A 23,270-nucleotide genomic window follows, 5' to 3' on the forward strand; every position below is an offset into this window, starting at 1 on the left:
ATTGTTGGCTGCATCAAACAATTTTTCAGGCTTGTTATTCCTCGCGAATCATCCTATATGTATATACATCTATGTATTGTCTAGTTCTTTTAAAGAAAATGCGGGGACAAAGAAAAGGCGTACAGCTTGAAGATTTACACTAGTTCTAGGGAAACCTTGCACCACCTACATTTGTTTGAACAATAACAAGACTTTCTTAAATTCCAGGAATTTCAGTAAATAGAGTCATTTGTCCCAAAATTACTCCATGACTACTAATGCGTTTATATTTATTTAATTCGTAAAACATTATCGTTAAAATCACGAAATCCGAAAGTGTTTTGAATGAACTTTTATTTTCGAGAACCTAACCGTTTAAAAGACATCCTAGAATAATAAACAAACTTTAAAAGAACAAACTCAAGAAAAACTTAATTAATTTAAATAATATATACCAAAATACCCCAATAACAGTGTAATGGACAAAAAATAGCATGTTCATTTTTCTTTTTGCTTTTGGAATAGTAGCTGGCGTTTCGTGGAATAAGTAATATCTAGCACCCATTACTAGATGACGCCCATAACTATTAAAATCAATATTCTCCATATTAAAACAAAACTGTCTTTTGTCTGCATCGTTCATATCATTCCACAATTCCACAACATTACCATCATCAAATTTCCAAGTTTTCGTGCCAAAATAAGCAAGCAGATCCAGTGTTCTGTTCAGACGTCGATATTTCTCTACCGCCCTAAAAATTTACAAATAAAGTCTTTTCCTTCAAATTAAACTGCACTTACAGTGTAGGTCTTCCTAGACACAAAAGAACAAAATCTACCATATATGCTGTCACTGTGTGTAGAAAGAAAACACAAAATTTATGCCAGAGTCTGTTTTTTCTAAGTTTAAAACTAAAGTACCACAAGATTTTCTCAGGTGGAACGTTCCAACCCTGTTCCTCTAGAATTCTCATATAACGTCCTGCAATTCAGAATTTATGAGAATTATTAAACAAATGCCAAGTTTACCCCATGTGATTTGATTGTTTTCGTGTCCAACATAATTGTAAATGGTTGTTGTATCGGATCTCCCTCTTTTCCAAGCGGCAGCCAAAATACAATTGGACACATAATCCACCGGTACTAACGGCGCGCGATAGTTTGGGTTGGCGTTCATGGATCTGATGACGCCCAAGGCGGCACCCGAACTGACACCAACCAACCCATAAAAATTGTCAATCCATCCCGGTATGGGTTCAGCTATGGTGCTGATGACTACAAATGTCCCACAGTGAAAAAGTTTGCAAAAGTTAATGCTCACCAATAGCCGGACGCACAATAGTTATTGGTAAATCTGCACCTATTGTCTTGATAAGATTTTCTGAGACACTTTTAGTGTAAACATAGGTGTTTGGCCATGTGTTTAGCAACCTGTTTAAAAAAAGTTAAAAGCGTATCACATGGAACTACTCGAGGATCATCATTGTCACCTACTGAGGAGTAATAGCCTGTAAAGTGTCATCGTCGAGAATATTCACTAAGTCCAACAACTTTTCCGGTTTCATTGGTGGCTCATAGAATTGTTCTGTAATATGAGAGTGAACACAGTTGGAAAACGCAGTCGAAACAAAAACAAAAACCTACAATTTTTGTCTATTATATTGAACATAATAATTTTTGTCCGAATTCACCTTTAAATTCAGCATTCTCTTCGCGAATTCTAGCAAATCCTTTGTTGCTCTAACATAAGAAGTGGCTTCTTTAAGAGTTTGGTCAAATTTGACGTTGGCTGCAGCATGGATCACGCAAGTTGTTTCCTTCAATAAAATGGCAACATCTTGTTCAGCCAGTCCCAAAAGAGGCTCATTGCAGTCTCCATTAACCAAGAAAACTTTTTCCAAATGATTTGTATGTTTAGACTTGAGCACGTCGAAACACTTGAAAACAGCTATAAGGAAGAAAAACTTTTGGCCAGGACTTACCGGATGGTTGAAAAGTTCTTTAAAACGTTGCTCTGGAGTTTTTCCCTTTTTGGGACGTAGCAGGACGTAGATTTTTTTTATTTCTTCGCATTCTCGTAGTAATTTTTCCATCAAAATTTTGCCCAAGAAACCCGAACCGCCCGTTAAAAAGACGGTTTGATTTTTGAAAAATTCTTTGATCTGACTGTTTGAAAACATTTTCGGATTTGTAAGTAACTGATGTGAAATTCTTTGATAATGCAACGAAAAGACATATAACGCTTGTTGTTTGTTTTGTGAAAGTGTGAGATTGTTTGAATTCGATGACTACAAATTATGGTTTTTAATTTAAAGCAGTAACTTCATTTGGTTAACATTAATATTAATATTTGGCCACATTTCTAATAGATCAAAACAGCTTTGTCACAATCGTGAATGAAATGACAAAGGAATTTGTCTATGATGATGTTACAGAAACATCGCATTAATTTAGGTGAGAGTTTAACAGTATTCAAAACAAAAGGTGCGTTAACTTTCCATGTGTAACAACAAAATTTAGGGTCATTGTCACTTCCCCAACGAAAGCTAGGCTATATTAGTACTGTTAGGTAAATAAATGTATTTCGAATTTTTTTAATAAAACTGGAAAATTCCATGAATTATTCTTGGATTTAAAAAATTATGACCAAAAAGTGTATTGTACAATTTCAAAAGGACATGCCAGACTTTACAAGGGTGGACATTATGGAGACTCGCTGGAATAATTAACGTAAGTCCACTTCATATGAAATATTTGTTATAAATATAAAACTATATAACTATAAAAGAAATAATAGTAAAATCCGAAAGCTCAACAGGTTATGGGCCCAGAGTACTCGCCAAGAAACTAGAAGCAAAAATATTGAAATCTTAAAAAAAATCGAAAAGAAAAACCTTTCTTTACATTACAGTGACATAAGAAATGTATTAATGGTGTGATGGAAGAGGTGAATTTAATATAAAAATTGAAAAATCAAATAAGGTATCAGTTATGGAAATTTCAAATAATTTTAACAATTAAAGCTTACGATATGTCTGAAGTAGTAAATGGAGGCAAGCCTCTATCTAGAGAGTACTGCACAGATATTAAACAGTCTGAATTAAAGTGTTGATTATATTATGATATTTTGCCCCAGTCAAAAATGCAGCAATAAGATAAGATCATTCCAAGAACCAGCTCTTCCCCTAATGATGTTTGCGCAACTTGGCAAAATATGATTAATCAAATTCCGGCTGTCCATTGGAACAAGTACGTTAAACATACTGATAAAATAAAAAATTGTGTTTGGGAAAATGAAAAAATTTTAGATATTTCAGAACATGAAATTGTTGATGTTAATAATTCGGATGATAGTGAGAGTGCAAGCAGGACCGGCTCTAAGGGACCAGGCGCCCCAATGCAACTTACTGTTCAACGTCCTTTAAAAATTGTTTGTAAAAAAAAACAAACAAAATTTTGTAATCACATATTTTTCTAGAGAGATACTTTTAATTAACAAACATACATAAAATTATAATGAATCAATCTTAATATATAAAAGTGTTTGTCCTGATTCATCAACGCAAAGCCTGAACTACTGCAACTACTAAAATGAAATTTGGACAGTAGGTTCCTTTTGTGTCATAAGCACCCATTGAGAAAGGATTTTTGGAAATTCCGAGGAGATGAAGATTTATGTAGGAATCCCGTGAGTTTTAGTTTTTTTAAGTTAAGTGGGGGGGGGGGGGTGACAAATTGTTACAGAATGGTTTTCGTCATACCGCTGTAATTTTATTACTGTATATTACTCTGTTTTTGTTCCTGCTCTTCTAATGTGTCTTTTAATAAACTAACTTATAATTAACTTTAAATTTCGAAAATTGAAAAATTCAAATATACAAGAACTGAAAACTAAAGAAATCGAAAAAACCAAAACCTAAATTTGGGAAATCGAAAAACCGAAAAATTGCAAACCTAAAGAATCGAAAAACTGAAAAATCTGGAGCCTGAAAAAATCAAAGCCTTGGCAAGTCGAAAATGGGAAAATCAAAAAATAGATTAATTGAGAAATCGGAAAACTGAAAATTCAAAAACATCAAAACTTGAAAATTTAAAAAATTGGACAATTGAAAAATCGGATAATTCAAAAATCGAAAAGCCGAAAAGTAAATAAAACGAAAAAACAAAAAATCGAAAAATTGAAACATCGAAAAATACAAAAATTGAGACAATCAAAACATCGAAACATCCGAATCTCAATAAATCGACTTCTCAAAAAAATTGAAAAATCGAAAAGTCGAAAAATAGAAATATTGAAAAATCCCAAAACTGAAACAAATATCCATAATTGAGAAATTAAAAAATTAGCCGACCGAAAAATCCAAAAATCGAAGAATTGAAATTGAAAAAAAAAATTAATTGAACAATCGGAAAACTGAAAATTTTGCAACGTCAAAATTTGAAAAATTGGAAAATAGAACTACCGAAGAACTGGAAAATAAAAAAATCCAGAAATCGAAAAATCTAAAATTTAAAACATTGAACAATTGAAATATCGCAAGATTGAAAAATGGAGAAATACAAACATCAAAGAATAAAAAAAAAATCCGAAAATCCAGAATTTAAAAAAATTGCAAAATCGAATAACTGAAAAATCGAAACATCGAAAAATTGGAAAATCGAGAAATCCAAAAATCGAAACGTCGAGAAATAGAAAAAAAATTGAGAAACTGATAAATTGAGAAATTGAACAATCAAAGAATCCTAAAAATTTTAAAAAAGAAAAATTAAAACATCGAAAAGTTGGAAGACAATTGAGAAATCGAAGTATAAAACTGTCGAAAATTTGAAAAATCCAAAGTTTAACGAAAAATTGAAAATCCAAAAAGTAAAAAAGGGGTGGAAATCTAAAAATTTGAAAAATTGAATAAGCGAAAAATTGGAAAATCGAAAGAAACAACAAAAATTAAGGAAATGAAAAAACAAAAAATTGTGATATAAAATCGAGTAAATGAAAAGTAAAAAATCAGGAAAACGCAAAATAAAAATCGGGGAGTTGAAAAATTGAGGAGACGAAAAACTGAAAAAGGCAAAAATGAAAAATCGAGAATGTGAAAAATAGAAAAATGGGAAATTGTAATATTGAAAAATTGGAAAATGTGGAAGTCGACAAATTGTAAAATTGAAACATTAAAAATAAAAAACGAAAAAGTGTATAATAAAAACTTAAAAAATGTAAAAAGTGAAATTCAAACTTGAAATTTTGAAGAAAAATTGAAAAAAACATGAAAATTTGAAAAATTGAATAAATAAAAAATTGCAAATCGAAAGAAACAACAAAAAATAAAGGAAATCAAAAAACGAAAAATTGTGACATAAAATAGAAAAAGTGAAAATTAAAAATAAAAATCGGAGACAAAAAAATTGGAAAAGGGAAAAATTAAAAATTGAGAAACTGAAAAATCGAAAAATGAAAAACTGTAATATTGAAAAATTGCCAAATTGAAAAACTGATGCAAACCGAAAAATTAGAGGAACGAAACATTGAAAATTTTGGAAGTCGAGAAACTGTAAAATTGAAAAATCAAAAATAAAAAACGAAAATTTACGAAATGAAAACTTGACAAATCTTAAGAATCGAAAAAGTGAAAAATAAAAAAAAGAAATATTTGTTATGAAATAGAAATATTGAAAATTTAAGAAATTGGAAAATCGGAAGACTGGAAATCCAAAAACTGCAAAGTGAAAATTTTAAAAATTGAAAAATGTACATGACATGTTTTTAATTTCTTGTAAAGAAATAAGTATTTTGCAGTTAACCTCCGCCCCCTTAGTTCACGGCGAATAAGAAAAATCATAACAATTGAGACAGGGTGGGTGGGCGGGCTTAGTTTTTGCCTTTTTGTTTTACTGTGTGTAGACTTCTTTTGACAACATGAAACTTAAAACATGTTTAAAATGGAAAATTTGTATAAACAAATATCGATTTTGCAATTAAGCTGTGCCCCATAATTGCAAAATCCATATTTCCTTGCAAAAATTTACCAATTTAACCATGTTGTAAGTTTCTTCTTGTGAAAAAATGGCTATGTATATTAAGAAAAAAAAGCAAAATATAAGCCCCACCCACCCGCCCTATCTCAATTCTGATGATTTTTTTTTTATTCGTCGTAAGCCGAGGGGCGGAGATTAATTGTAAAATCCTTATTTTTCTATGAGAAATTACTGTATGAAATATGTTCTTAAGTAATCGTGTTATACAAAGAAAACTGAATGTATTAATTAAAAAAGAAAAACCGAAAGAGACGCCCCACCCATCCGTCTAGATCTCAATCGTGATGCCTTTTTCATTCGTTGTCAGACCGAGAGGCGGAGCGTAATAATTGCAAAAACGATATTTCCCTATACAAATTTACTAATCCCCGCCTATTCTCAATTGTGATGATTTTTTTTATTCGTTGTGACCCAAGGAGGCGGAGCTTAATTGCAAAACCCTCATTTTTCTACAAGAAATAAAAAACATGTTTTTGAGTATCATGTTATTCAAAGAATACTAGGTATATTAAGGAAAAAACAAGCCAAAAATTAAGCCCCACCCACATCCATCCCAAGCTCAATTGTGATGAATTTTTCGTTCGTTGTCAGATCGAGGGGCGGAGCGCAATTGCAAAATCGATATTTCCCTATACAAATTTACCATTTTAAACGTGTTTTAAGTTTATAAGAATTAAAAAATCATCACAATTGAGATGGGGTGGGTGGGCAGGGTTTATATTTTGAACAACACCATACTCAAAAACATGTTTGTGATTTTTTGTAAAAAAATAAATATTTTGTAGTTAAGTTCGGCTCCCATTGGTTCACGGCGAATAAATAAAATCATCACAATAGAGATAGGGCGGGTGGGCGGGCTTACATTTTTTCTTTTTGTTTTAATATGTGTACACTTCTTTTCACCACATGAAACTTAAAACATCTTTAGAATGGAAATTTTGTATAAGGAAATATGGATTTTGGAATTAGTCTCCGCCCAAGAATAGCAAAATTCATATTTCCTTGCAAAAATGTACCATTTTAATCATGTTCTAAGTTTCTTCTTGTGAAAAGATGGCTATGTAAATTAAGAAAGAAAAATCAAAATATAAGCCCCACCCACCCGCCCTATCTCAATTCGGATGATTCTTTTTATTCGTCGTAAGCCGAGGGGCGAGATTAATTGTAAAATACTTATTTTTCTACTAGAAATTACGATGTGGAATATGTTTTTTAGTAATCGTGTTATACAAAGAAAACTAAATGTATTAATTAAAAAATAAGACCAAAAAAGAAGCTCCACCCATCCGTTTCGATCTCAATCGTGGTGAATTTTTCATTCGTTGTCAGACCGAGGGGCGGAGCGTAATTGCAAAATCGATACTTCCCTATACAAATTACCATTTTAAACATGTTTCATGTTGTGAAAAGAAATATACACATATTAAAACAAAAAGGGAAAAATTAAAAAAAATAAAGGAAATGAAGAAACCAAAAATTGTGATATAAAATCGAGAAACGTCGAGAAAACATAAAATTAGTCATTCGCCAGATGGATCTCTTTACTGTACTATCAGCAAAAAAATCTCTATATCGAATATTACAATTATCTGACAAAACTGAATATGTTATACCGGACTTCAAGAGCAAGGAAAGTACTGTGTAAGTAACTTTAGACCAATTTTTATAATTCAACAATTTGCATAGAGTATCAAAAATACAACACCGATAATTTTGAACGTGTTGTGCTATTTTTTTTAATTCCAACAGTATTTTCTATTTTGACAAACTGACGAAAGAATCGAAACTTGGAAAGTTATACAAAACGAGTAAAATTTGAAGCCTTTTTTGTCAGGGTAGGTATTTTACCCTGCATAATCTGCACCTTCCCAATTTCACGGTCAACTTCCGACCGAAGGTCCGACCCACTGTGCGACAGAGATAGCAGTAGGTACAGCTGAAAACTTGAAGCTATTTTTTCATCTGCAGCAATTACTTAACTGACGTATATGAATTGTGTAACACTTAAAAACGTATTGATGCAATCTATTAAGAAAGGTTCATTGTAGACACCTCTTTTTTTAATTTTTTTTGCACTACAAAGTGTATGTACATACGTTGTAACAGCAATGTAAATGTCGTCATTTTTTCATATTTTCACTTTTTTTTACACAGAAAATAGAACCAAAAATCAAATTTTAATATAAGAGGGACAAAATGAGTCTAATAAGGATTGTTGCTCCTAATCTTTATATATAAAAGGCAATGTCCCGACTGACCTATCAACGCCCAGCCTAAACCGTTAATGATAGAAAGTTGATTTCTCGAAATTCATGCCCTAAGGGGGTTAAAAAGGGGTTATAAAATTTGTTTAGGGCCAATGTATCTACTGTAAATTTAGATCGTCACGTGAAACCTGGTACATTTTAATTCTCTTCAATACAAATAAGGAAATACGTATTTAAGCTTTTTCGGAGATTCGACCCCTAGGAGGGTGAAAAGTGGTGTCTAAGTTTGGGCGGCTAAATTTGTACAGGAACAATATTTCTACTGTAAATTGAAATTTTTAAAACAATATAATGTTATTAATATAATCTATGCATATCAATACATGGTCTTAGTACCACAATGATAGAGGTCTTGAATAAATGCCAGTCATTTCCGGTTAATGATGGATCTAAAAATATTCCAGAGACGATTTCTTTCATTATCGCAAACCTACTAATTTATTAAAATATGCTGTTTGAATCAAGTGGAATTCATTAAAGAAGTTCATTGTTCCTTTTCATATCTTAATACACAAAAATTCCCCTCCATCACCGTTACCCAATTCATAAATATGTGAACATTTCAAGAGCAAAATAATTGACTGCTTTTTTTGTAGTGTGCTGTACGTCGTGTAATTTTTGGTGTCTTAATACCCGTAATGATGAAGTCTTTTCTGAATGTGGGTCCTAATAGGAACGGTTAGCATAAATCAAAATAAAGAAATGAAGAAAATGAAGTGAATTATTCCTGTTTTAATCAATAAAATAAACAGACTCACGCATTAATTTTTTTGAGCCACCTGTTAAGCAAATCTAAAAAATATTAATGGAATAATAAATCACAAGTACAGACTCATCATATTTTCTATATTTTAGATAAGATTTATTCGGCAAAATTTTGAGCCAGTGTCATACATTTTTTGGAGGAAATAAGTAAATATATTTTAATTAAAAAGGTATCATGCCTATCATAAGCTTAAAATATCTGCAAGATCTCAAAGCATTCGGTTGCATGCTAAAAAAGCTGCCAACTTCCAGATCCAGAAAAGTCGTTAATGGCATATGTACACAAATTTTTACTGAGTTTGACTTTGACAGCAAGACAAATTTGATTGGACCATAGTCCAGCAGCTTTGATCGAAAATGTGCATCCACGCACCATCTAGCGGTTACTCGCGTAAATTCTACAGTTCTCTGCTCTAATCACTCACTTGTAACCCTATCTCATACCTCTGTAAATTGTGCGGAAAATAATAACATAGAGCTAGGTTAGAGAGCTCCACGAACACGACACAACATCCTGTTTGAGTTTAATTTATTTGATTTGTCGTTTTAAGGATGAATCCTTGTGTGATTCCCAAACTGTCAGAAGATCACGATGGCGACGAGCGGAAGTTGAGCATGGTATGTTTTTTTTATTCTCCACTTTTTTAATAATGCATATTTCAAATTATTAAATTCCCACAATAGCTGTTATAAAATTATATTTATATTAGAATTAGGTATCTAAATCCATCATGACATATTTATCTTCGGCTTATCGCCTGTTTTTGTTTATTGCCGACTTTTTCTCACAGGATTTGAACGTTTTTTTTTTCAACGATATGAAGTATGAACGCAAGCTAAAAAAAATAAAGAAAATATTTATCTGAAATCGATCTAAAAATAATGCGATTTCAATTCAAGTTTGTTGGAATGCGTTTACAGAGTTGCTGAAACCGACTTTGTTTAAATTTGATGACCAATGTCATTTTGGTGCGCACAGCTCGACGTGCTATGTTTCGAGGTGGGGGGTAAGCGAAAATTTAAAAATTTAAAAGTGTGTAAGAAAATTGTGAAAGAAATTCCTTCAGCAAATTGTTTATTTCATCATCATTTAAAAACAAATTTCCGATGCAATCCGAGGTTATTTGTTATTTTAACACAACATCGTCATAAAAATCTGTACGGAAGCGCAGCGATTACATCATCAAAATAATAGAGAAAATGCGAACGATTTTTGTATTTGTTTGCATTACTTTACTTCATGTGATGACGTAATTTATTTAAATAAATTTCCTTTTTACCATTAATTCTTGGTCACGATTTTCGCGTGAAATACCTAGGTGTAATTACGTGTAGTTAGTTATGCTGATTAATGCCCATAAATTATGAAAATATTTTGATTTAGTGCTTGTATGGGTCGAATGTGTTTCTAGTACAGTAACATTTAAGTAAAATGTTGTCATGTCGCTCGGATAATAGTAACACACTATACGTTTCGTTGGTAAGTGAAATGTCATGTTTTGCTCATACGTCAGTCATTGAACTATTAACCCTTAGAGATTTTCTTTGCTGCTTTAGTTATAAAAGACCGGAAGTAGTAAATACAATTACTTACTTAATACAAAAACTAAAAAAATTCTAGTGACAATTTTTTACTGAAGCGGAAAGTGTTCCAGTCAGGATTATTAAAATCCTGATAATAGGCCTCTAAAATAGCTCTTTAAATATTATTAATATTATTATTATGTGTGAGTTGGCTAACAGGTAATAGCCAAAATATCAAGTTGGATCAAAAATCACAGTGTATTCAGAAATTAGGACAGCCAGGACTATTTACGTAAATAAGCCTAACATGTTTCGATGGGAGTTATAACGAGTGTCAAAAATCCAAATTACAGAATCACAAATGAGGTTATGCTGCTATGCATGACATTTGTACAATGATTTATTGATACGTTGCATTTGCAGTTTAATCAAAGACATGACAAATATTTCCGTGACCAATTCTAATCTAAAAACTTTTTGATCACCCGTTAGTTAGAACACATTCTCAGTCTAAATCTCTAAAGGAATCCACTCTTGATAAGATATTCAAATTAATAATGTAAATGAAAGTAAGCTTGAGACATTTATAAGTCGTCTAGTAGCTCAGAATTTTTTTGTATTAGGTGCTCTACGATTCGGAAATTGGTGAACATAAAGACAAACCGCTAGATGAGAATTATCTTCTGCTTTACCGTAGTAAATTCAAGCATTTTGACAATTATAAAAAATAAATTTTACTGTCAAGGACCCCAAACGTAATGATATAAATAAGTAAAATTTTTCCATTGCTATGGAATGCAAAAAATGTAGACAATAGGTACTCATCCTAACAGTGCAGGTAAGTGTTAAACTCTAAAGAGCTAAAGAATAAGAAGAATCTATATATATATATCTATATTAAGCTTCTCGCAAGTTATTTAGGTCCGTAATTTTGAGATGCGTCTCCATTCCCTTCGGTTTTTTTCGTTGTTCCTCCAGTCCTGAATTGGTTTTTCTGCTAGATCTTCCTCTATCGCTTCTTTCCATTTCTTCCTTGGTCTGCCTCTTTTCCTTTTGCCCTCCGGAATTTTCGACGCCACCATCTTAACTTCTCTTTCTTGGGTCATTCTTTCTAAGTGTCCTAACCATTGCAGTCTTTTTATTTTTATGAAATTGCTTACAACTGTGTCATTATATAAATCATATATTTCTTCATTAGTTCTTCTTTCCCATCCTGCTTCTGTTTGTTTCCCTCCAAAGATTCTTCTAAGTATCTTCCTTTCCCAAATTTCCAGTCTTTCTTTCATTTTATTTGTCATAATCCATGTCTCACACGCGTATGTTAGGCTTGGTCTCATTATGGTTTTATATACATATTCGTAGTTTTGTTAGTCTTGATATTTCTTTACTTTTCATAATTTTTCTTAATCCTTCTGCACAGTTGTTACTTTTAGCACATCTCAGTTCTATTTCTTTGTCTTCTTGGCATTTGTTGGTTATCAACACCCCTAAGTACATAAACATTTCTACTTCTTCAAATTCTACATTTATTCCTTCTTGTCTGTCTATTTGTAGGTTGTTTTTGTTTCTACTCCCACATTATTCTTTAGTTCCATATATCTTGTTTTTTCTATACTAAATTCTAAGCTTGCTTCTTCTGTTTGTCTCATTAGCTTTGATGTTATCCTTTCTAGTTCCTTTCTGTTCCTAGCGAGTAGGACTAAATCGTCTGCGTTGGCTAGACATTGATGGCTTCTATTGAACAGTAGACTCTTCCTATTTATATCCCTTTTCCTTATGATACTGTCTAGAACCAGATTGAATCGAGTTGTTGACAACGGATCACCTTGTCTGAATCCTTGTTTAACATTGAAACTGTCGCTAGTTTTTTCTTTTACTTTTGCTCTGCTTATTGTGTTTTTCAATGTCATTTTTATTAAATTTAATAATTTTTCGGGAATATCTAGTTCTCCCAAGCTCTTTTGAAGTCCACGAAGAGTAAATGAGTAGGAATTTCATATTCGTAGTTTCCTACCATGATTTGTTTCAACATAAATATTTGATCGATTCTCCCTCTTCCTTTTCTAAAGCCTCCTTGATATTATCCTAGAGTTTCTTCCATATATCCTTCAAGTTTTCTTTTATTATCGATGCCAGTAGTTTGTACGTAATGTCTAATAACGCAATCCCACAGTAGTTTTCGCAGCTTGTTCTGTCACCTTTTTTAGCTTTTTTAACACCTGGATATTGTCTTTCAGTTTTTCACCTCCATATTTTGGTTTTCTTTTGTAATTCCATTTCTCCCTGGGTTTTTGTTATTCCTCATCTGATTTTTGATCTCCTCTATCTCTTCTCTTGCTGGCATTGCTATACCTTCATTACTTAAAGTTTTTTTTTTTTTTGGTACTTGTTTTTGCTCTTCTCTCTGACCTCCTCTGATTTTGCTATGTAATTTGTTCTAAGTACTGTTTCCATCTTCTTAATTTTCCTTCATCGTCGCCTATTCAGTTTCCTTCTATATCTTTTGTAAATTGCGTAGATTCGTGCTTTGTGGATTTTACGTTTTGTATTCCTTTATACAAGTTTCTTATCTCTTTCTTCTGGTATGCTTCCTCTATATCCCTTTTTTCCCCCTGCGACATATTTGCTACTATCTTTCTTTGACTGTTATAATTCCTTGTATTTTCTTCGTTTCTTATCTTAAGTATTTTCATTCTGATTAACTTTCTGTGTCCTATTTCTGCTTCGCATTCTTCGTCTAATCATTTTTTCCTTTCTCTTGCTTTTATTTTACTCACATGTCTTTTTGTCGCTTCTGTTACTATTCGTTCTATATTGTTCCATTTTGTATTTATATTTTTTTCTTTTGAAAGATTTTGCTTTTCGAGGTTTCTTTCTATGTCTGCTTCATATTTTGTTTTGATTTCCTGTGCTTGCAATTCTTCTGTATTATAACTTACTTCGTAATTTCTCCTGTGTTCTTTGTCTTTCCCTTTAGCTTTGCCCTTACCAAAAAGTGCTCTAAATCTGTGTCGGTTTTCACTGACGTTATTAACCTAGAGTGTTTTTCTTGGATCAGTATGTGATCAATCTGGTTTGTTTCTTGTCTTCCTGGAATGATCCATGTTCCTTTGTATATATCTTTTCGTTGAAATTGAGTACTTACTATTTTCATATTTCTCTCTATAGCCAATTCGTTTAATCTTAGACCAGTGTTGTTTGATTCTTGAAGGTTGCTGTGGTTTCCTACTATTTCTTTATATAATTCTTCTCTCCCTGATTTTGCATTTGCATCTGCCATTATAATTATGATATCTATTTTTGGTATTTTGTCGATAACTCCGTCCATTTCTTCATAGAATGCATCCTCTACATCATCTTCTTTTTCTTCTGTCGGTGCATGTATATTTAGAACGAATAGACTTTGGTTTTGTCCTTTTACCCTTATCCCACAGATCCTATCTGATATCTGCATAAAGTCTATTATTTTTCCTTTAAGCCTCTGCCCCACTATAAAACCTGGCCCAAACAGTCTGGTTGCGCCTCCACTTTTAAACAGATTGTACTTATTAATTTCTTGTATTCCGCTACCTGCCAGATGTGTTTCTTATAAAGCTATTAATTGTATTTTATATCTTTTAATTTCCTTAATAAGGTTTTTGATAGCTCCTTCTTCATAAATACCCCTTACATTCCATGTTCCGATGAGTATATATTCTGTTTTTGTTTCCCTCTTCTATTCTTTATTTCTCTTTTCTTTTTTTGCTTTTTACCATATTCATTGCCGTATTCATTGCCTGGTCCATTTCCTTTGTTGGTGACTTGAGTGTTTTCATTCTTTAGTTTTTTTTTAATTTTAAGCTGCTTCGTTTTGATCAAGTTTTCTTTTTTAGTGTCCCATTTCCACTCTTCAGTTCCTATCAACAGTTTTTTATACCCTATTTTAGTGACTTGACCGTTTTCTCTTTTTTTTACTCTTATTATAATTTGCTTTTGTATTTATCTTTTTACGATAAATCATCTTGAATAAATATCTATTCCGCTGTTTTCGTACTTAATTTGTTTTTGTTCCGCATTACCTTTATCTTGTCGTATTTTGCCAATCTGATTAAATATGTTTTTTCCCCGCTCTTAATTTCTACATTTACATTTAATGACTTGTCTGTAAAGCTTTCTGCGCCTTTTTTTAACTATTCTCGGTCATCAGTATCTATTTTTAGCCCTTGTAACACTACGTTGTTTTTTCTTTTCTCATTTTCCAATCGTTCGAGCCTGTTTTCTAATGAGAAGGAATCATGTTAGAAAAAAACTTTTATGCACATTTTTCTTCGGTGTTACCAAAGAAGTGATGTCCAAGCTTTGGCACACACTTCCTAAAACACTTGTGTATAATTGTTTACATTTTCCTCTCTGAAAACTTTTGATACATTTGTTAAATAAGTATTAGTGCTCGTATTTTTTCATTAATCTAATGAAATAAAAGAGTCATATAGTTTTTCATCCACCACCTTACTAAAGCAATTAGGAGAAACAACACTTTTCCAATAATGAGTTCACGGGTTGTAGATGTAATTACTAGAAAGGAAGTGAATAAGATTGGCACAGATCTTTGGTAAAATTACATTAAGCACTGGATATCGATCGAGGAATTATATATTTATTTATCTCCAACCGTACCTGAGGTTATCATTTACCTTGGGTCATCCGACGACGTATATCATTTAAGTGACTATGACATTTTATTCGAACTGAAAATGCAATCAGTTATAAAGCATAGAAAATAATCGAAAATACTAACCGATTAACGAGACGAGTGGTGATTTTGATAATATGTCGATTTATTTTCTAAGGCTCGAGTGCTATTCGTTACGATTATATAATGAATGTCAACATAATGTATTTCTTATTATTTATAAAAGTTGAACGTAGAATTATTATAACGTACGTTGCCTGTTGTTAGTTTTGTTGTTCATTTTATTATTCACATAAACGATGCAAACGGCTTCATTAGGAAACCAGTCATTGATTGGTAGACATAGTTAGTACGAAGAATGAAGGAGATTTTTTGTCTTGAGAAATAATGCATAGACTATCGACCTTAATGAGATCTTGGTCATGCTTTGGTATGTGCTGAGTGTATATAAACTGTAATAGTGGCATTCCTCTGGTCATTACTTACTCCGAATTTGTAAAAAAGTTTTCCAAGCTACTTTTTACCTGAAATAGAAACCTTAATAAATACTTGGTATATTACAGTAAATATATATTATCTGACCACATTTTTTGAAGATTTGGAGTTTTGTGCTGCAGAAATAACAGTTATATTATATCTTTTTTTCCGCTATTACACTGAATTATTAATGACAATCATCTGTCTAAAACCACCACTTTACTGTATGGGGAATGATGTTAATAAAAAATTCAATAGTCCTAGGAAAAAAGCACTTTGTATCCGTCTTCTACAAGGTGTTCATTTTATCTGTTCACGGTTGACAATTTTTGCATAGGCAACATATTATACACCCCAGAGACGACTTCGTCCAATTTAATTTTTTTTTAATAAGCAATCACAGAAAAATGACAAAGATCCCAATGCCAAATAATGACAAAATTGAAAAAATTAATACTATAATATGATTCATTTATTTAACTGTACAAAACATCAACAAAATTAAACATTCAGATACTATTTTCTATCTATCAACCTTTTTTCTAATCAGCCCCCTCTTCTTTTTTAATCAAAACTAAATTCCGTTACAAACTCCCCTTCTAAACAACACAAACGGCCCTCCGGTGTTGTTTAGGATGAAACATTCTTTTTAGGACGACCCCTCCTCCGTTTTGGTATTAAGGGCGTTAATGTATCACTTCTAGTCCCTTCAACAAACGGGCTGAGGTCCACGGCATGATAGCGTCCAATTCTTTCTGGAGGATTTGTACAGTTTCCTAACTCGTAGGTTGTAGGAGAAGCAATTCGCAAGATCATATAAGGACCATCCCTTTTTGGGGCAAGCGTTGAAGAGAATTCACTTTTGGAGCTACTGATAGCATGAGATTTCAGGAGAACCTTGTCACCCTTCTTGAATACAGCTGGTCGTCATCTGGAATCTAGGCGAGTTTTCTGAACATCTTGTTTCTTGCAATTTCTATCCATTGCCTCAAACAGAGTAGTAGCTAGTTTCTTTAAGTAAGGACTTATTCTTGGTATGAAATTTTCTGCATCAATCACTTTGTGTAGATCATATACAGGATCATAAGGAGCTCGTATCTCCCTACCAAATGTGAGAAACAAAGGACTATATCAGTCAGCTTTTACTAATGGGAAAAGTTCTACCCATTTTGAAGCAACATCCTCAATTATTAGGATCCATCGATTCCCCTGGGAGTTGCCGGTACAGGGTCAAATAGATCTACAACCACAACTTCGAATCTCTGGGAAGGGGCTGGGGTTTGAAGTAGGCCCGTAGGTTAACGATTCTCTGGTTTATATCTCTGGCATACCATACAACCTTTTACATGGCGAGCAATATATTTTCTCATATCTGTGAAGTAAAATTTTGAAGAGATCTTTTGAAGGGTTCTTTCGATACCGTAGTGTCCCCCTGTAGGCGAATTATGGTATTGGGCCAAAACATCTTCACGCCATTCTTTGGGAATCACTAACTGGGAATCTTCAGAGTCCACATATGAGTTGAAACGGAAGAGAACACCATTGTTCATCACGTATCCCCTCCCAGACCATCCAGACATCTCTAACGGATCTTCACTTTCGAGAGATAATATAATAATCTTGATCTCATCATCTTCCATTTGTTTCTGTCGCATAGATTTAGCATCGTATGACGGTAGGTCAACACTAACGAAGTAGCTCAGTACCTTTTCTTCTTCATCCGAGGAAAAAAGTCGAAACAACAGATCAGCTACTACGTTGATTTTACCAGGAGTATATACAGCGTCCATATTCATGCCTTGAAGGCGGAGCGCCCAACGAGGCAAACGACCCGAAGGCGATTTTAAAATCAAAAACCACCGTAATGGTGGAAGATCCAACTCTATAACCACTTTCGCACCTTCTAGATAATGTCGGAATTTTTCTACAGCCCATACTACGGCGAGCGCCCCTCTTTCGGTAGTTTAATAATTTTTCTCGCTGTCCTTTAACAAGCGACTGACGTATTCTATTGGATGTTCGTCGTATTTCTCCCCCTGGAGTAGAACTGCACCCAAGTCGTAACAACTTGCATCTGTTCTAAGGATATACGGCTTAGTCTGGTTGGCTTGAGCAAGGACTGGAACAGTAGTCAGTCTTTCTTTTAACGACTCGAAGGCTCTTAATTCGGCTTCACCAAACTGGAAAGACGCATTTTTCTTAAGAAGATTAGTTAAGGGACGTGCAATTTTGGAAAACTCTGAAACAAACTTGCCACCAACTACATGTCTGAATGAAACTTTACAGCTGTTTGCGATCGCTTGGAGGTCTCAACAGTTTGATAGCAGCTATTTTGTCAGGGTTAGTTTTAATTCCATCACTGGTCAGTATATGTACGAGAAATTTGACCGAGTCACAGAAGAACGAGCACTTCTCACGTCTAGCACGAAGACCAAAACGTTTTAAACGCGAAAACACTGTTTGTCTATTATGTGCTTCTCAAAGGTTTCTGAAAGTAGCAAGATGTCGTCTATATGTACGAACACTGCAGTGTCATTCAAACCGGATCTAAATTTGTCCTACATCGAAGGAATGTCGCGGGCGCGTTTTTCAACCCGAAAGGCATTCGATTGAATTTAAACGTCCCAAATGGAGTCACAAAGCAAGTTTTGTCACGATTTTCTTCTGCAACAGGAACTTGCCAGTAACCTGCTTCTAAATCAATTGTAGACATGAATGGTGTATGTTTAGCGGTGTGAAGAATATCGTCTATTCGCGGCATTGGATGACTATCGCTGACCGTTACTGAGTTTAGCTTACGATAATCTATGCAACGACGATAGCTGTCTCCTTTTGGAGTTAAAACCACAGGGCTGGACCATGGTGACTCGTACTCTTCTATAATTTCTTGTGTTACTAATCGATTCAATTCTTCACGCAGGAATTGCTTCTTTCCGTTCAGCGGGTACGGTGGTACGGAGATTGGTACAGGATTTTGTGTGTTAATTCGATGCGTAGCAAAGGTAGTTTCTCCCCGTTCTTAGAAGATGGTGCTATTCTTCTGAAGTAGGGTGTTTATTTCATCTTTTGCCGTGTCTTTAATCTTCTGAGCTTCATTTTGGCGTAGGGTTATGGGATTAATGTTTACGGAGTTTGTTTTAATTCCATATTTGAAAGTATGTTCTGGTTTACCTCTAAAAAACCAACACTCGTTTTGGAAATCTATACCAATGTTAGCCTTCTTCAAAAATTCCCGCCCTAAGAGCGTATGGTTCTCGGTTAAATGCGGCATTATAACAAAATTGGTTGGAGTTATTTTGTCTTTTATCTTAACGTCTACATTTGTTACCAGTAGTTTCTTATCTCTAGGAATTCCGTCAGCTAATGTTACCACTGCATCCATTGTTTCAAACTTAACTCCCTTATCTTGTAACACCTTATAGAGGGTGTGACCAGCTATGTTCCATTTTGATCCTGAAAGAAAGAAGTTAGCTTTGACGTTTGTTTTTTCTTTGCATTTCGGGCAGTTCCATCTGTAGTAGCCAGGAGTACCACAGCCATAACACTCAGGTTTTGATCTTGCTGATGTTGACTTTGACAGTTCTTTATCATCGTTCTCTTTTTCCAGTTGGCGACACTCATTCTTTAAGTGACCAAATTTTTTTCAATGGTCACAACGAGGTCGTAACTTCTTTATTTGCATTCCGTCCTGGTTTGTGTTTCTTTCTTGTTTGCGGAACGCGGATTCACGAAACGATTGTTCGATTTCGCGGGCACAATTAAGCAAATCTTTGAAAGAGTTTATTTCACTACGCGGAAGTCTCTTTCGAATCTTCAGAGTTAAAAGTCCATACACCATATCCAGCTGCATTTCTTCTGCGACACTATATGGCAATTGAGCGATTAAAGCTCGAAATTTCGCAACGAAGATATCAGTGACTTCGTGTTGTGTTTGCTCACGAGCAAAGAGTTCTTGGAAGACTACATGAGGGGGTAATTTCTTCGAGTACACTTCTCTGAGGATATTTACTGCACTCTGCCAGTCTTTCGACGACGGTTTGATTCCTTGGCACCAAGTAGCAGCGCTAGACTCGAGCAACATTGAAAGACCACGCAGTGCATTTTCGTCACTGATATTGGTGCAGTCTTTATATGTTATGATGTTGTCTACAAAAGCTTCTACATCGGCGTCATCTGATTCATTAAATCTGGCACTACATTTAGCAAAACTACCTGCAGATCGAGTGTAAGAATTTGGTGATACGCTTCGTCGTGCCTCGGACTGATGTGTAGTTGCAGCTTGCTCCTTAATTGTCGATAGTAGTTGCTTAAATTGGTCAGCCAATAGAGTAACTGAAGCTGGAATATTAAGTTTCGGCGGCATCATGGAATTTTGCACACAATTAACCGCGAATGTACAATGGGCCACTAGGGGGGCGCCAAATATAATATAATTCATTTATTTAAATGTACAAAACATCAACAAAATTAAACATTCAGATACTATTTTCTATCTGTCAACCCTTTTTCTAATCAACCCCCTCTTCTTTTTTAATCAAAACCAAGTTCCGCTACAATACTCAATTTATTAATGATTCAGATTACAACGGAAACGAATTTATAATATGCGTGCCTCCACTATCTTCACAAAGTCCTATCCTACGTTCAAAATTTCTACGAACTCTATCTAACATGTCGGGAGTTATAGATCGGCATGACGCTATTATTCTTTCACGCAAGTGGTTTTCATTTTCGATTGGGACACTATGAACATCGTTTTTCACCTTCCTCCAAAGAAAAAAATCTAATGGCGTTAGATTAGGGCTCCGTGCAGGCCAAGCGTACTCTTCTTCTCTAGCAATAAGTCTTTTTCTAAACGCTCGGTATAAATTGTTCTTAACGTCTCTCTGATAATGAGCGGGAGCGCTATCATTTTGAAACCAAATTATTCTTCGTATGTCTGGCTGTATGTTTTCCAACAGTTCAGATAAAATATTATTTAAAACATTTAGATACATAGGTCCGTTTAAATTTCCTTCAAAAAAATGTGGACCACTGACGTGGTTACCAACAATTCCACTTCTTGGAAGTGCTTTTCTTGATACCAATGGGGATTTTGCTGATCATAGTAATGTGAGTTGTGTCTGTTTACACACCCGTTATTGGTAAATGTGGCTTCATCCGTAAACAAAACGTTAAATAAAAAATCTTGATTGTCTCGTAATTGAGCCCTAACGAATTGGCAAAACACTGTCGGATAAAAACGCGTTCTGTTAAATGTTGGACAATTGTCACATGGTATTGATGAAATCGGTTTGCCTTTAAGATGTTGAAAACCGGACCCAAACTAATCTCCATTTGTCTTGCAATCTGTTTTTCACTCACGTGGGGATTTTCTGCTACAATTTCAATTAGAGCAGCTTCATTATCCGGCGTTGTTACAGTTCGATTTCTAACTTTATTTTTTTTTTAATTGCTCAAATTAACGTAATTTTTTTTTCAGTTAAGGAAGAAAAAAGAAATAATTTCTAACTTTTATAAATATTTTTACTTTAATAATGTTTATTGAATCTTGATGTTATTTAAGCTGGCAACAATGATTAGGTTTCTGACACAATTCATAACCTTAAATAAATAGCAACCCAAATCGACATAAAAGATACCAACCAAGTTACTAGATTTCCATGGCCTGCTGCCGTCTAAAATGGTCGTGAATATCCCGCTTCATACGACTTTAGTATGTATTTTCATTAGTAAGATTATTTTTGCACATCATATTTTAAAAGAAGACACCAACTTGATAAATGAATACACTTTAAAGAAATATTAAAAAAGCATCCAAGTTATTTTTGTACATTTTATTACAAAAACATAATTTAATTCCAGTTAGTGCGTATGCGAAACTAATATGTTTATGTCGTTGATGCTATATTTGCCCATGTTTGTTAAGCTAATTTTAAATGCAACCACATCAGAAATCATTCGTATACTGTATGATATTGCATTGAACGAAACGAATGCTTAAAATATTGCGGCCGGTCTAATGGTTTAAAATTTTCTGAAATTTAAAAAAATGATAATTTTATATTATAATTACGACACAACTATTAGGGCAGCACAGCCTTGTCTTCTCAATTTTAATCTCTTTTTGGAAATAAGTGGGGATACTTAAGTTTATTTAGTATTTTTTATTGTCTTTCTACAGTGATCTAATAAAAGGCATTTATTACTAAAATTTTTGAAGGTTTGTCACTTTGTCCTTGGTCGTTGCATTTTCAACTGAAACTTTCAAATTAACGATAATCTGACGAGACTAAAATTCCATCAAAGACAAATCTTCAAAAATCCGATTAAAAAAGTCGAGAACAAGTATTTTAAAGTGAGGGTAATTTATTGAAGTATTTGCTCAAACGTTTATGGAAAGAAATTGTGTTTTGTGATTAAATGAACCATTCCATAATTATGAGCCTCTGTATATATATTTTTTATTTTACTTATATATATATTTTTTTTATATAAATGAAATACTGAGACATATTTAAAATTTCAAAAATCAAAACCAAGACCTTTTTCTTGTCAGCCTACGAGTTTCAATTTTCTTAAATCCACAGTCATTCCGCTCATCAACCACATTAAATTTTCCGCAATTAACGAATTGAACCCCACTTATCCACTAATTACATTTAAGTAACTAAAACATCGTTAAATGACTTGCAAGATGTGTCATCTTCGCAACAGCGAACCCTCGATTTATTTTTACATTGATATCAATTGCTCAATCTGCTAAATAACAAACACTCTACCTATTTAATATTCACTTTAGTTTATGTTTTAGCACAAACGTTTCGTCCAACAAGCCAAGACAGACGAATCCGAAATTTTGTTCATTGGAGACTCCATCGTGGAACAGCTACAGTTTTCGAACTTATGGATAGAAAAAATTAGTGCTTTGCATTGTGTTAATTTTGGGATAGGAGGAGACAGGGTTGAAAACGTTTTATGGAGGATCCAGAATGGGGAATTAGATTTTAATGTGAAGCTAAAGGCTGTGGTCTTGTTCGTGGGGACAAACAACACTGATTGCACCCCTCATGAAATTTTTGAAGGAATTTTGGAAATTATTAAGGAAATTAAACACAGATTAGGGAGTGTGTTTATTATACTGCCGGTAAGGGGGCTGTCTTACAAAAAATTCAAGTCATTGTGTATTTCTTTTTCAGACTTTGTTGCCTCGAGGACAATACCCTAACACTTACAGAGAAAGAAACGACCACGTTAACACTTTTCTGATCGATAAGTTTTCTAATGAGGCGAATGCTGATGAAGTTACAGACAATGTTTACGTCGTGGAGATTCATCACAACATTGTTCAAAATGACCAGACGATTTCGCACCACATCATGCACGATTATCTGCATTTGACCAACTCCGCCTATACGAAAATCTTTGGGCCTGTGTATGACAAGCTTTGTGAGCTGCTTCATAAGTAATTTATTGCCTGATACGTATGTCAATATTTTTGTAATGGAACTATACTTTGCTCATTTAATATACATCGCAGAATCAATATTCGT

General features: G+C 33.6%; 2 protein-coding genes across 2 annotated transcripts; one reads left to right on the forward strand and one right to left on the reverse strand.

Moving 5' to 3' along the window:
• Positions 1-385: 385 nt before the first annotated feature.
• On the reverse strand, positions 386-2,159 carry LOC135138603 (fatty acyl-CoA reductase wat-like). Its single transcript, XM_064068581.1, has 7 exons — positions 1,962-2,159; positions 1,671-1,916; positions 1,474-1,619; positions 1,301-1,410; positions 1,009-1,254; positions 781-961; positions 386-731 (listed from the first exon to the last, which is right to left on the reverse strand). Exons 1-7 carry the CDS (start codon positions 2,157-2,159, stop codon positions 386-388), a joined length of 1,473 nt encoding a protein of 490 aa, XP_063924651.1.
• A 7,322-nt stretch (positions 2,160-9,481) lies between these two features.
• LOC135138765 (platelet-activating factor acetylhydrolase IB subunit beta homolog) lies at positions 9,482-23,263 on the forward strand. Its single transcript, XM_064068777.1, has 3 exons — positions 9,482-9,662; positions 22,532-22,864; positions 22,917-23,263. The coding sequence occupies exons 1-3, from the start codon at positions 9,597-9,599 to the stop codon at positions 23,184-23,186; spliced, it is 669 nt and encodes a 222-aa protein (XP_063924847.1). The 5' UTR covers positions 9,482-9,596; the 3' UTR covers positions 23,187-23,263.
• The last annotated feature ends 7 nt before the right edge of the window (positions 23,264-23,270 follow it).

The sequence above is a fragment of the Zophobas morio genome, unplaced genomic scaffold, assembly GCF_036711695.1.
Source record: "Zophobas morio isolate AGI-343-1 ecotype UQ-CSIRO unplaced genomic scaffold, CSIRO_AGI_Zmor_V1 ptg000030l, whole genome shotgun sequence".
Classification (NCBI taxonomy): domain Eukaryota; kingdom Metazoa; phylum Arthropoda; class Insecta; order Coleoptera; family Tenebrionidae; genus Zophobas; species Zophobas morio.